This window comes from Bacillus rossius, chromosome 8 (genome assembly GCF_032445375.1).
Source record: "Bacillus rossius redtenbacheri isolate Brsri chromosome 8, Brsri_v3, whole genome shotgun sequence".
Taxonomy (NCBI): Eukaryota; Metazoa; Arthropoda; class Insecta; order Phasmatodea; family Bacillidae; genus Bacillus; species Bacillus rossius.
The window spans coordinates 56,890,028-56,904,087 of NC_086336.1; the positions used below are offsets into that span (position 1 = coordinate 56,890,028).

Below are 14,060 nucleotides of genomic sequence, written 5' to 3' on the forward strand. Positions count from 1 at the left end.
AATTTCCAAACATGCTGTATATTCTTTTCATATGCATATTAGCAACATCAGCAATTTGCACATTATGTGCGTAGTCAATTATTGTATAAAACTGAAACTGGAACTATTGCATTGGAATTGTATAAAACTGGAAACTAAATTTTTTTTGGTTTTGACTAATAATAAATGAGTTTTTAGGTATTGATTAAGGCAGCATAGGGACACTGGTATATTTCCTAAAAAACTTAGTGAGTAAATGAAGCATTTCAAAATTTACCTTTTTTTTAATCTAAGATTGATCTTGCCGTAATGCTAAGCAGCTTATTTTTCAAAGAAGTTGCGAAAATGATAGTTTCCGGCACAGTGAAGAAAGTATCTTCCAATATATACTTTAAAGGAAAATGTATGAAAACATTGCAATTTTATGTAATTGCATTCTTTAAACTACTTCATTGTTTTGCTGATACTGAGTTAGATAATAATATTTATGTATAAATAAATTGAGTAGTTTGGATGCAGTATTTGCCATATAAAAAAATGTTAAAATACCTGTCAATATGATTATTTATAGTAAATGTAGAAATAAAGTTTTATTCTTTAATAAATTACTGAAATATGTAGTAGGTAAATTAAATATAAATCATTTTGTCTTACAAAATAATAAAATATATTAATACAAAAAAACATGAAATAAAATTTGTACTAAGAAAACCTTTTTAATTATATTTAATACATCCATAAATATCAATAACTAGTTTTTCTTGAGTTTTTTATTTTGTGTTTGAAAATATCAGGTAAGTTTTTTAAAATTACGGAACAGTGTAAGGTCTTGTCTGGTATGTTCAGGACAAATGCCATTCCGGATGAGCATTTTTAAATGATGACAATATAGTTTTGGTCATCTTCAAGAAATCATTATGGAAATGTACCTGAGAAATGTAACCTGCTAGAAAAGACAGTACTGAAATTAAAATTGACAGTAAAATAAACCCTAAGCAAACTAAAAACACCGGCAGTGCAGCAATGCGACCTACTAGCCAAGGGCATAAGCTGGAATCCATCTGTAAAAATATGAATGCAAGCAGTTTGATTGGCAGTGAATTGCAGAATATGCCTAACCAAAGAAATGTGGATTAAAAACCTTTCACCTGATAATTTGTAATATTCATGAAGTATGTGGAAATTAGACAACATATTTTCTGTTTATCTTGAAAAATATAGACCATTCTGAAAATTTTCACATACTTTGGACCTTACATAATATGGCACATGCAGAAGGAAAAAATAGTATACCAATGAATATCCACTCTTAGCTGTCTTGTAGGTAAATCAAAATAAATTTACAAATTATGAACACATTACAAAGATTGAAAATATATGTAGTACTACAATTAACTAGTTGTGTTGGTTAGTGAGTTTTTTTTGTCACAAAAGCATGATATAATTGTCTCGTACAGTTCTGAAGGCACTGCAGTTATGTTGCAAAAATGCTTTATCTCAAAAGGGCAATCATATGGTGGTTCACTTCCCCGATCCTGGTTGAATGGCTGTGTCTCAATGCAGATTATTTCTGGGCACACTTATTTCCACATGAAATGCATTTTGTCACTTCTCCATATCATTTATTCACCTCTAATGTCTCCAACAACGTTTTTGTCGACGAGACAGTAAACCTTAGTCCCACACAACATTGAGTTTGGTTTAAATTGGTTTCAGCTTACGACTTTGCTTTAAGGGGCCTGCCTGTTCAGGGGTGTGTGTGTTAGTGAGACGGAATGATAAGTGCGGCGCTTGCCGAGGTTGTTTTTAGAGCGGTATCTCCTCCGAGCTCGAAGGCTCTGAAATGGCGCACATTCTTCTCATCATGCACAGAGAAACTAAGAGATTTGAGCTGTGACCATAACGTTATGTGGTGGAGAAATGAAGATAAAATTGTAATGCAAGTCCCTTAAGTGCTTCCAAGAACGTGTAGTACAGAGATTTTCATACCTAAAAATTAATCTGAAAACAACTTGTAAACCTTTTCATTCTCCTAAAAATACAGATGAGAAACAAAATATGGAAACAGAGCCGGGTATCCACCCTGAGCGCATTTATTAATGCTTTTCTTAAACAGACATCACTGGGGTATCTTAAAGTAGTTTTTAAATCACTAGTTTTCTTATGAAGCTCTGCACACCGTGTGTGTGTCCTGATTGGCGAAGCCCTTAATATTGGACTTCTTCGAAACTAAAGCCATTTACGGAATACATTTTCCTCAATTTTTTCAAGATTATGTCCTTACTTGTGATTGTATTGGTGTTGCAAGAGGGAGATTTTGAGCAACACTCAGTCATTTGTGAAAAAATGATTGTGACAATAGCAACAAAGTACTTAAGTGATGTGCCCTTTCATTATAATGAAACTTAATAAACAAAATTGCCATTAGTGGATCTCTGAAAACCTTTCAACGCTTGCACAAACGACTACTGCACAGTCCTAAGGTTAAAGTTTTTCTCTACATGGAATTATCAGCTCGTATTTCTGCCGCTTCAGGGAATCTCTCCACCTTAAAGAAAGTTGTTTAAAATCTATGTTGAGCCAAGCTGAAATGGTTATGGTCAACCGGGTGTTGACGGAGAAAGCTCTTTAACAACGTCTGAAACACATGCAACATAGGAAATAGTTGGGATGATTTTGTGTTGTCCGTGCAGTTATACTGGATGTCCCAGAATTCAATTTCAAGTCTTGAACAATTAATATGACAATTAAGTTTTTGGATTAAAATTTTTTTTGTTTTATAGTTACAGTAAAATCCCCACCCTATACCAAATTCTTAGATACTGTGACTACAAATTTGTACACACACACATGTAAGTGTGTAGGCACTAGTAAACTATGTAATAATGATAGTGTGTATGGGAATGTTAAATATTTTTGAACTATAAGAGCATTTAATTTTTCTTTCAAATGCATGCGAGTTAATAGTCGAGTGAGAACCAAATGTTCAAAGCAAATATTTTCTATTAAACATGCAAACTAGCTGTTAATTTTCTAACTAAACAAAAAAATCATCCTTCATGATTAGCATGTAGTGCACTGTAGTAAGTTTTAAGATATTTGTGCATCTGAAGTTTTATTGCATGGTCCAGTTGAAAAAGCGCTAGATAACCACGATCGCTGGATCTATATGCAAGTCACTGAACAGTCATGCAGCATTCTTATTTAGTGGTACATTGTAGTAAGATTTTGTCACCTGCCACAATAATTTTATAGCTTAAATGTGCAGATTTCTATAAAATGTCAAAAATTATTTATGGGAACTGTTGCAAAAGGTTTGATGACCCATTTTAGCCATTCTATATTTTAATAAGGACACTTTATGAACAAAATAAGAAAAAAAAAATCATAATTTGAGGTGTAAACAGTTCTTTAAAGTATTTGTAATGGCTTGCAATTAAAAACCTTTTACCATCTTACAGTAGGTGCGACATATCTAGATGCCTGTGTGACATTACGGCCAAGGCAGGTGCACGCTCGCGAGGGGTCTGTCCACATAACCGCGCATGCGCAGAGCGCTGGTTAGGCTCATACTATCAGATCAGAAAATATAACACTTTTGCTCTAGTTTCTGTGCAGGATTCACCCAGGTTGAATTGTCTCTCCCTCCCTCTTTTATTTTTTTTTTCTGCATTTGATATGCATTTTTGTGTTGTGATTATTTTTATATTATATATGGTTAAATTTTAAAAGTTGTATAATTCTAGTAACTAGTATTCATTTTGACTAGTGGATATGTGCTATGAATCACTTTAAAGTGCAGAGCTAAATTAATTACTTTGTTGTGTGTTTTGTAATCAAGATGCCACCGATATTATCAACGGTGAAGGGGAATAAATTACATTTGCAGGCCATTGAAATAATTTATAATGTATTGTAATTCATGGAGAATGAAGCTAACACTCTGGAAGCATAGATTACAAAGGAAGAATCACAGTTGAGGACAGCTGCAGCTACTCTTGTGTCATAGTGCAGTGCAGAGAATAAAAGCAAAAGCAAAAAGGCTGAGCATCTGAGAAGATGTGTTTCAGTACACCTGAAACGAAGACAACGAAGACCTGTAAATACGATCTAGACAATTTTGACGAAGCAGTACTTCATAGAATTGTATAGAATTTTTTTATGTAACAGAAAAATGTTTCCCAAAATTGAAAAAAAATTGTGAATAAAACTGCAACAAGATATTTATTTTGAATGCTGCAAAGAAACTTTTTGGAAAAATTTTAAATAGTTTGGTTTTTGGTGGCAAAAATCTAAGTTGCAAAATCCAATTTTTATTTAAAAGGTTGATATACGACAAGTGGATCAAGTAGGCCTATTTGAGAAATATGTGATGTTTCAGAAATTAAAATCATAATATTGTGTTCATATTATGATGACTTGGCCCACGACCTGTTGACACCTGTTTCAAAAGGAAAAAGACTGATAAATGTTCATGCTGGTGGTATGCTGGTGGTGAAAATGGTTTTGTCCCTAATGCCTTAGTGATGTGGAAATCTCACCAACCTACAAGAGACTACCATCACAACATGAACCAACAAAATTAAGAAAAGTGGGTAAAAAGAAAAACTTATACCCAGTATTCCTGCCAACAGTGTGCACTGCATCACAACGTCATGATAGATAAATCTTCAACATCTAACTTGACTAAACACGACATGCAACAGTGGTTGCGAGAGCATGCCATTACATTTGCAGATGCATGCTTAAGCCAAAAATAAAACCATTTATTCAGTAGATGAAATTTTGAAAGGTTACTGACATATAACACTTTGATTGTCATCATATCACCTGGGCCAAATCCTATTGAAAATATTTGGGCAGAAGTAAAATGTAAAGTTGCATCACACAATGTAACCTGTAATTTACAATATGTTCAACAACTCTGTGAACAAACATTTAATACTGCGATCACGTGAAGAGTCTTGAAAATGAATATAACGGGAATGCTTGTTTAGAAATTGATCATATTATTATTAACCTAGTAGGTGGTGACAGTGAAAGGGTCAGTGATACTAGCGATGACTGTAATATGGGTTCTTTAAGCCACGAAATGGAAGGCATTGCATTCCAAACTTGTTCCGTCCCTCCTTTCTCGCACCCCCTCTTATGTAAAGAATGTAAATATCAAATATGTTTCATCATGCAAGTGTCTAGTTATGCGTGGCATGATGGGTAGTGAAGTGTTATGATGACAACAACGGTGCGAGCCTGTGACAACTGTGCGGTTAACAGTAATATTTTTGTACGCAGTAGAAGTAAAAAAATAAGTAAATTATTGTGGAATTAACGTTTTCTGCATAATAAGTTACAGATAAAAAGTAACAAGTGAAAGGGGAAGTTGTAGCATTGTTTTAAAGACATGTGTTTACGAAACCAATGTGTTTTCAACATTTTTATTTTGTTGTGTATTTTCATTGTGTGTTTGCGTGTGAAAATTTAACTGTACAAAAACTTGTGGTAGACGTCTTTAGCACACCTACAGCTTTGGTATTTTGCAGTGTTTTATCAGCAATAAAAATACCAGGAAAGTGTAATTTTGAAGACATTTGGTTGAAAGAGGAGGAATAGAAATTATGGCTAATAGCAGGTAAGGAGGATACGTTTTTGACCTTTTTGAACGCTTTGCAAAAAATATGTGGCAGCAAAAGATTTCTTTTTATAAGGGTACCTGCAACCCTGGTTAGGCCCACTAGTAGTTCATCAGAGCCTGGGCCCAGCAATCAAAGTTATGATTCATCTCAGCCTGCACCTAGCACCAGTTCACAGCATACATCTTATAGTGCTATCCCAAGAGACACATCAAGATCAAAAGCTCTCCACTTTCCTTGTTAGTGATAGTGCAACCAAAGCAGAAAAATCGTGTGGGTGTAACATATGTGACATATGGCCTTGGGCCTCATTTTTCATTATTATTGTCTGATAGTGTACAGAAAAATCTCTTTTTTTCTTCTTCTTTTTTTTGCAATATCTGTTGAAAGTCTGAATGACATTTGCCAAAAACAAGAAATGGGTATTGTTAAATACAGGGTTTTAAAAAACTATATCATGTACTCAATACAGGGTGTCTACCGACCCTGGAAAAATCAGGGAATATTGTAATCAGGGAATTTTTGTTTGATAGGTTGTAGTTGGCAATACATTTTTTGCTTATTGATCAGCTTGCATTGACATAGCATCAAGTGTCTCCCCTCCCATTTTTATTTTTGAATGGCAAATAACGAAAAGTTCCCATATCCATTTTCTTTTATTTACCATCGGATTCAGAAGTGGCGTCAAATCCAGTGATACAAACTGGTTCAAGCTGGTCTGTTATCCTGCTGACGTGACGTGCTGCTGCATGTGCTTCCCACGTTCGGATTATACCGACAGGTGCATTTAATTTTAAGTATCTATGGATGCCCCCAACGTAAACTCGGCATTTTTGTTAGCTTTAAAAATATGTATCGCCGACAATTTTGGTGAAGATTCGCCATCATTGCTAGAAATTGGCAGTTGTGGGCTTCATACGGTCGATGGTGCTTTCAAAACAACTGGAATTTATGTTACACAATAAGATGTTAGTTTTTTGAGGCACAGTTATTATTTGTTTAAGCATGTACCTGCAAGGAGGGCAGATTACATTAGAATAACTGGATCAGAGCTTTTTCCCAAGAAATTTTGTGCAATCAGATGGTTAGAAAATACTGCAGTTGCTGAGCATGCCATGAAAACCTTACCCCACCTAAAGAAATTTGTTAGTGAAGTTTCTATTTAATCTGTCTTTCAATGTAGTGAAAAGTGCTCTTGAAGATAATAATCTTCTAGAAGTAAAATTGACATTATTCCACTCTTTGGCATCAGAGCTGGAATTGTTTCTTACAATGTTCCAGAAGCACCCATGGCACCTTTTCTCTATGATTCACTGGTAGACATTTTATTAGCTTTGGCAGGAAAGTTTGTGAAACCAGAGGTACTGAAGAGCTTTAGGGAGAAACACAATGTATCTCAATTGGATGTAGATAACCAGGAAAATCTATTGACTGCTAACAATATCAAGTTGGGTTATGCAGTACACCATGCCATCAAGAAAGAGAATGTACCATAAAAGTCTGTCCTGTTACTGAAAAGGATCTTAGGACTTGTCCAAAGGTTATGGTGAAAAAACTTCAAGACGAAAGTCCCCTGAAGTACAAACTTACCAAGGGTTTTCCTCCTTATGTCCATCTGTGGCTTTAAATTTGGGTGTGAGGAAACAGTGTGTGAAGTACAGTTTAGAATGTTGTCTTCGAAACAGGTGGCTATCAGGACAAGAAGCTGATAACATTGAGTGATCATGTCAGTTGGTATGTTCCTCGCAAGATTCTGAAGCACTGTTCTCGTCTTTTTCTCGAGAAGACGTGCGCCTTGATCACTTGTGGATGCTCATTCTTAAGGCACATACAGTAGCTACCAAAACAGGCCTTCTAAAGTTTGTGAGGATGATGTTGGTACTTTCCTATGGAAAAGCATAATTGGAAAGAGGATTTTCAGTGAATTCTAATCTGCTGACTGAAAACTTGCAGGAAAGAAATACTGATCGCACAAAGACAGATGTATGACTTTGTTCAACGTTCTGGAGGTGTAGAGCATGTTGATATCACCAAGTCCATGTTACAGTATGTAAGAAATGCTAGTTGTAGGCGTAAGGAAGCCCTGCAAACAAAACAAAAAGAAAAGGAAGCTACAGACAAGAAGAAGGTAGAAAAAAGAAGAGTTGAAGAGGAGATCAAGGCATTGCAGTTGAAGAAGGCTCAAGTGTTGGATTTGGCTCATTCTGGAGCAAGTGCAATAAACGCAAAAGTTGAGTCACTGCGAAATTGATGGGAGCTTTCTTTTACTAATGTTTTTTGCAAAAGTAAGTGTGTGAAATATTTGTAGCAGCATGCTTTATTTGCCATCAATTGAGTCACTTTGGCCACGTCTGGAAGAGGGTAATTTTTTTATTAATTTAATTGAGTTGAAATACTTTGAAACCCGTCAATGTACTGTTATGCAGTTTTTTCCGTTACGTGGAGTGTCGTAATTGTGTTAAAGAAAACCTGGAAAAATTCAGTTTTAGACCTGGAAAACCTGGAAAAATCAGGGAATTTCATTTACTAGATCTGGTAGACACCCTGTAAATACTAACATTGGCTTTTCTTGAACGGCTGTAGATTTGCTTGAAAAAGTGCTAGTGAATGTTAGTAAAGCCAAACTTTCCCTACAATGTTGAATTCACCTATCTGCTGATGGACCAAATGCAAATCTGAAGTTGATTTCTGATCTCAAAAGTTAAATTAAGAGTATGCTTGATACTAAAAAGGAACCCTTGGATATTTTTTACTTGTTCATTGCACATAATCAGTGGTGCCTACAAACCTGCACATACAAAGGTTGGTTGGCAACTTATTCAGTTTCTTGGAGCATTGTATGTATCAACTGTTCAAGAATTATCCATCTTTGTGTGCTGTTCATTCACAGATTACTGGTTCCAGAGTTTTTCCAAAAATGTTCTGTGCTGTGTGGTGGACTGAAAACTCATTTATAATCAAAAGAAGCCTAGAAATGATTTCATTTCTGGAAGAAACAAATACCTGGCAGACAAAGAGCTTGAGAAAAACCCATAACCTTGGCACTGTGAAAAGTGTTTTGTTGGAAAATTCATTTCTAGAAGCCAAACTATTGTTCTCCTATGATTGCTGAGGAGATGGAAGAATTTCTGATAAACTTCTAGAGAAATTATCCTCTTCCTCCCTGTAAATTTTTACATTATATATTTCTTATGGTTTGCTGCTCATAAAATATGTAAACTTGGTCCCCCCCACCCCCCACTAATATCTGTGCAAGAAGATCATGGCAGACTCAAGGTTAGATTTGAAACTGCTAAATAAATAAATCAGCATATCAGAACCACGTAGGCCTGTCACATTTGCGTTTTTTGGGCTCTTTGCCTACCACATTTTAATTTTGTCAAATTTCGAAATATTTGATGTATTTCATCATTCTCTACCTAATTCCATGCAATATCAGGATCTGCGTCAACATTAACGTGTGCAGAAGTTTGCAATAAAAAAAATTTCTGTGTTCATGTAGTAGAGTAAATGTGATTTGGGCCCTGTTATTACCGTAGGAATATATATTTTTTAACTGAGTGCTCTTATTTCATCATACGATGTGGAGTGTTCGCTGGAATTCGTGTGTCAACTTTTTCTGGTTTGGAATGGTCATCGAGAATGGCAACATCATCAGACATAAGAATCACTACAGGAACCTTTGAAATCGGGATAGACAGCGCAAATTTTGCTTTGCAGTCCATTTGTTTACCTCGACGTGAGGTCTCATAGACCGCTTTCAAACAGGGTACATAACACGACCTACCAGGCAGCTGCGGCGCAACTAATAGGTCGTGAGTGTAAATGGTAGGGAAGGAAGTTAGACGGAGTGACAGGACTATACGACACGTGAGTCTGAAAAACAAACATATGCCACAACGTGTTGCTGTCTCTGAGACCGCACCTTGGGGTTGTGGAAAAAACGTAGAGGTATGCATGTAAATAATGAATGTCGCCAACACAAGTAAACATATTCGGTTATAAAACAAAGAGCGATGTTTCAGGAAATTTGATCTCTTCGTGTTCAGAGGCAACTTGCAGACTCAATAAGCTCGTGGAGTAATAATATTTCAGTAAAAAAAAAAAATAACTAAAGAATATTTGATGTAGACGGCCATGCATGATTTCAGCAGGAAAAAGTTGAGAAAATTAATCTTTAAAATGAAGACTATGTTTTAACAAAATAATACTCCAGTGGATTACTCTGGTGACCTTTGAAAAGTTAAGGTGATTAGTGCTACATTTTTTTATTTAAATCGATTAAATTTTTTAAATAGGCTGTAAATGTATCAAGATCGGATTTTTTTTTTCAAATAAAAAAATATAAAATAGTAATTTTTCTTGTATCTTATCGATTTACATTTTAAGTTTTAAAAATTTTAAGAAGTATTTAAAATTATTTGTGAACATGTTTTAAAATAATTTTATTTCACAGTTACTACAATTCATCGTGAAATTCATCAGTGAACATGAATAATTAAGGCTACAAACATTTTTGTTTGACTTGTGTTTCAAAATATCAACCCAAAATGATATTACATTCCTAAAATAAATTTAAACTTGTTAAATATTTTATTTGGTTGGTTTTTACTTTTAATTTCATTATAGTAGGTTTCTTTGATTTGACGTTCAGTATTGTGTGATGACTGTTTAAAATTTTTCCCATCATATTTTTTATTTGTAATTTTTGTTATCCCTTGTTTTTTTTTCTCATTTTCGGGAACTGTTTGAATTTGATTTTTTCCTTCCTCCAGCCTTAGGAAATGATTTAACGTCATCAGGAGGTATGGCTACGGTTGCTCTACAGGAAGCGGAGGGCACAAATTCCGAAGTAGAGGGTCTGGATTCTCCGGCAGGTAAGGCAAGATTATTTGGCATAGTTTTTCGGAGTGGGGCTGGCGTCATCAGTAGTTTCTTTTGTAGATTCTGTTGGCCTGTTTATTTCTGGTATTTTGGCTATCTGTTGAATGCGTAGTTGCTGTCTTTAATTATTTTGACATTCATTGAACTCATTCCTACTGGCTGGTCGAATCTGTTGTTACACTTCTAGCAGGGTGAATGCTGTTAGCGGTTGTTTATACCAAGGTTGTTGGTCATCCGTAATTATACAAACTGTGCGTTTCTCTTATGAAGATGATATTGTTACTCTTTTTTTTATCACTTGATTGATTGTTAATTGTCATAAATTAAAAGATTGTTGAGTTATCTCAAGAAAATGTCAAAGCTTTGTTAACTTCGTCTCCTCACTTTCCAACCTCAAGAGTACACACCATTGCATTGAACCTTCCCTCGACGATGATTCTGACTAGTGAACGTTAAGATTGATAAATTGCTCTGCGTGATTGGGGTAAGCTGATGCTCAATTCCAACAAAGAGACTATGTTCAGAGACAAACTTCCTCCCACGAGCTCGTTGCGTCGTGTTTTCATAAAGAACTATTTACCACAACCACTATCTAGCTGCGTGAATGCATCCGCTGCAGTTCATTCAAGCCAGCCTGTCCTAAAGTGAACTGACTCATCGGACTGATGTTGGTAATTGCGTAGCTGCTGGTATGCCAAGTTGGTGATGTATGAAAAGTGGAATAGCATTACATATTTCTGTTCAGATAATTTTTAAGCATAGGACCCAGAATTAACTAGTTGCAGTGTAAAATATTAATGGCAGCGATAAGTTTCTTGGCTCTCAGTACTGGCGGGTGAGGGTGTCCAAGGGTTTAATCATAATGTCAAAAATTGGAGGAACTCCCCCAGTCTACGATAGTATATTTTACCTTTTTGTTTATTTTTTTTCTTTCACCTAATGTCTTCAAAGTGTGATGTGGAAATATTAAATAAAGATATGAATAATGGAGTCATTTTGTCTTCCGGCTTGGATCCATGTCTTGGTGCTTGCTTTAACCGATGCAACGGTTTGCTGTCGCTTTTAGTAGGTGTCCTCAGGATGTGTTGCACTCAACCTAACGCCTAGGGTGTGAGAAGAATCTGCGATTGGTTTTTCCAGTGCCCATTCAAAACAGGGCCTATCGCTGATAATTTCCTGTTGACAGCTTCCTCTCGTACCTGACTTTCAGTTCAGTGCAACATATCCTGAAGGTGCCTACTGAAGTTATGACAAAACTATGGTGGTAACATGTTTCTAAAAATAACATTGGAGCAAAGGTTTAAAACAGAATTTTTTTAACAGCTGCAATAAAGATCCAGCTTTTCTGAAATCTTGTCATTGACAAACAATATTAAGTATTATGTTTGCTCTTAGCTTAGTGTAAAACAAGAAAATAACTTTATGCGGAAACCTGTAATCACTTACAAGTGTATATGGAAAAAGTCCATGCACTGGTATTTTGGTGAGACACATGCTAGTAGTTAAGCTACTCCATCAAAAGTAAAACCCATAATGACACTCATATTTTCATAGTTTTACATTATTTAGTGATAACACTCAAATGCAATTATCTGCCTATGTAGACTAGTGTATATTTCTATGAAGTTATTTTGTTTACTGTTCCGTATTTCAGTTAGTATGATCACTTGCACTATTTGACTACATTTTATCTAATTTTTTAATGTGTGTGTTATTGTAGTTGCCATTGACTAATAACTTTATTTTGGTGTATTTACCTTCAATAAAGTTTGAATTTAAAAGAAATGTATCACAATTTCATAGTGAATTAAAGGATTAGGTTAGTGGTAGCAAATTAATGACCCAATTTTCGTGCTTGGCTTAAGCAGTACACTTGGAAATTTTATTTGAAAGCAGTACAATGAACGTTGTGGTTGGATTTGAAATTTGTATTTTAGTAGTGTGGAGTCTGGTAGTGGAAGGGTGGGATATGGTATGTTTGTGTGGGGTTCAAGTATGTTTCTTGCTGCTCTTATCTGAGCGTGATGACTCGAGGTGGCGTCAGGGCCGGTGCAAGGTAAATTGGCGCCCTAGGCGAAACACCTTAATGCCCCCCTCTCCCCCCCCCCCCCCCCCCAACGCAGGACACCCCAAAAAAAAATTTTCCTTGTCTTAAAATACATCACGTAAGCCTAAGATTTTATCAACAATCAAATGTAAGTATGCTTGTTTTTTTTTTTTTTACTTTTTTACTTATTACAAATCATAAACAGGTCACCGTGGACTTTAAATAATTACTTATATCAATATAAACATTCCAAACTGTTACAAAAATCCATTTTCATCTAGTTTCAATAATCGTTAAACATATTGTATCAGCTGTTATGTGTCGTGCTGCGCCGCCCCCAGCTACTTGGCGCCCTAGGCGGTTGCTTAGTTCGCCTATATGGACGCGCCGGCCCTGGGTGGCGTCGCTGTGGTTGAAACCCAGCGCTCCTGAGGTTCTGCAGTGGTTTGCCCTCGCCTTCCACAGTGTGTGGGAGATGGACGATGCATCGCCCAGTCTTAACCCTAAATTGGAATTATTGTTATTCATTTTTTTTAAGTCATTTAAACAATCTCATTAAGTTTGTCAGGAAATTTAAGTCACAAAATGAAGCTTGTGCGCAGGTTCTACTGGTCTAATTATGCTACGTAGTATATTTGAACATTTTCATACCTATTATGTAAAAAAAATTGCAAAAAAGAATACAAAAATGATTAATACAAAAACTTAATATTTTTTTTATTACATTGTAAATCCTTTTTTTAAGTTAAATTAATTCAATGCTATTATATTAATAATACACAAATTTTAAATCACGTTTCAGAATTTTTGCTTTCAAAAATTGCCGCTTTTCTTCTAGAAAAAATTATGACAACCTTACATGTGCTACGGAGAAAAGAACAAACACCCTACTTAATTACAAGAGAAATCTCGTCAGTTAGATAATCCAGCCAAAGGTTGATGTCATTTTTTTTTCTCTAGAAGAAAAGCTGCAATTTTTGAAAGCAAAAACTCTGATCTCTGATAAATGGTTTTATAAAGTAGTGGAAAATGGTACATTTACATTATGTTAATGCCATATTCATATTTTTAATAATTAATATCACATACTCTTTGAAAGTTTAGGTAGTTCTTTGGACGTGTACGTAAAGATTGTTTTGTAAGTTACACATACTTTTTTTTTGCGTGTTTCTTTATTATTTTTTTTCCGGGAGAATGTGAATTCGATCACTGTCGGTTTCGGGCAACCGTCTAAAGCAGTGTTTTTCAATCTGTGGGTCGCCGGCTGAAAGAAAAAGGCAAGGTTCTAACACTACAAAAACAAAGTACTTTTACTAAAAGTAAACAGCCGACTTCTTAAAACCATATTTATTACCTGAATCATAGTATTTTGCTGCTGACTAAGAGCTTTCAACTTTCGTTTAAAGAAATCCAACGGCTTATCAGCTTCTTTTATATGCTTGGTTGTGAGATGCCGCATAAGCTTTGGCGGTTTCATACTCTCACGTGATAAAACATCGCCGCAAATTACACATTGAGGT

General features: G+C 35.3%; 1 protein-coding gene across 4 annotated transcripts in view; it reads left to right on the forward strand.

Moving 5' to 3' along the window:
- The window catches only part of LOC134534986 (transcriptional activator protein Pur-beta), a 92,541-nt gene that overhangs the window by 5,381 nt on the left and 73,100 nt on the right, over positions 1-14,060 (forward strand). For 2 of the 4 annotated variants that reach the window (XM_063373770.1, XM_063373769.1), the window contains exon 3: positions 10,385-10,486. The exons of the other annotated variants lie outside the window; for them this stretch is intronic. In XM_063373770.1, the coding sequence (XP_063229840.1) occupies positions 10,385-10,486 (102 nt within the window). The remainder of the gene's footprint in view (positions 1-10,384; positions 10,487-14,060) is intronic. 4 annotated transcript variants of the gene reach the window in all.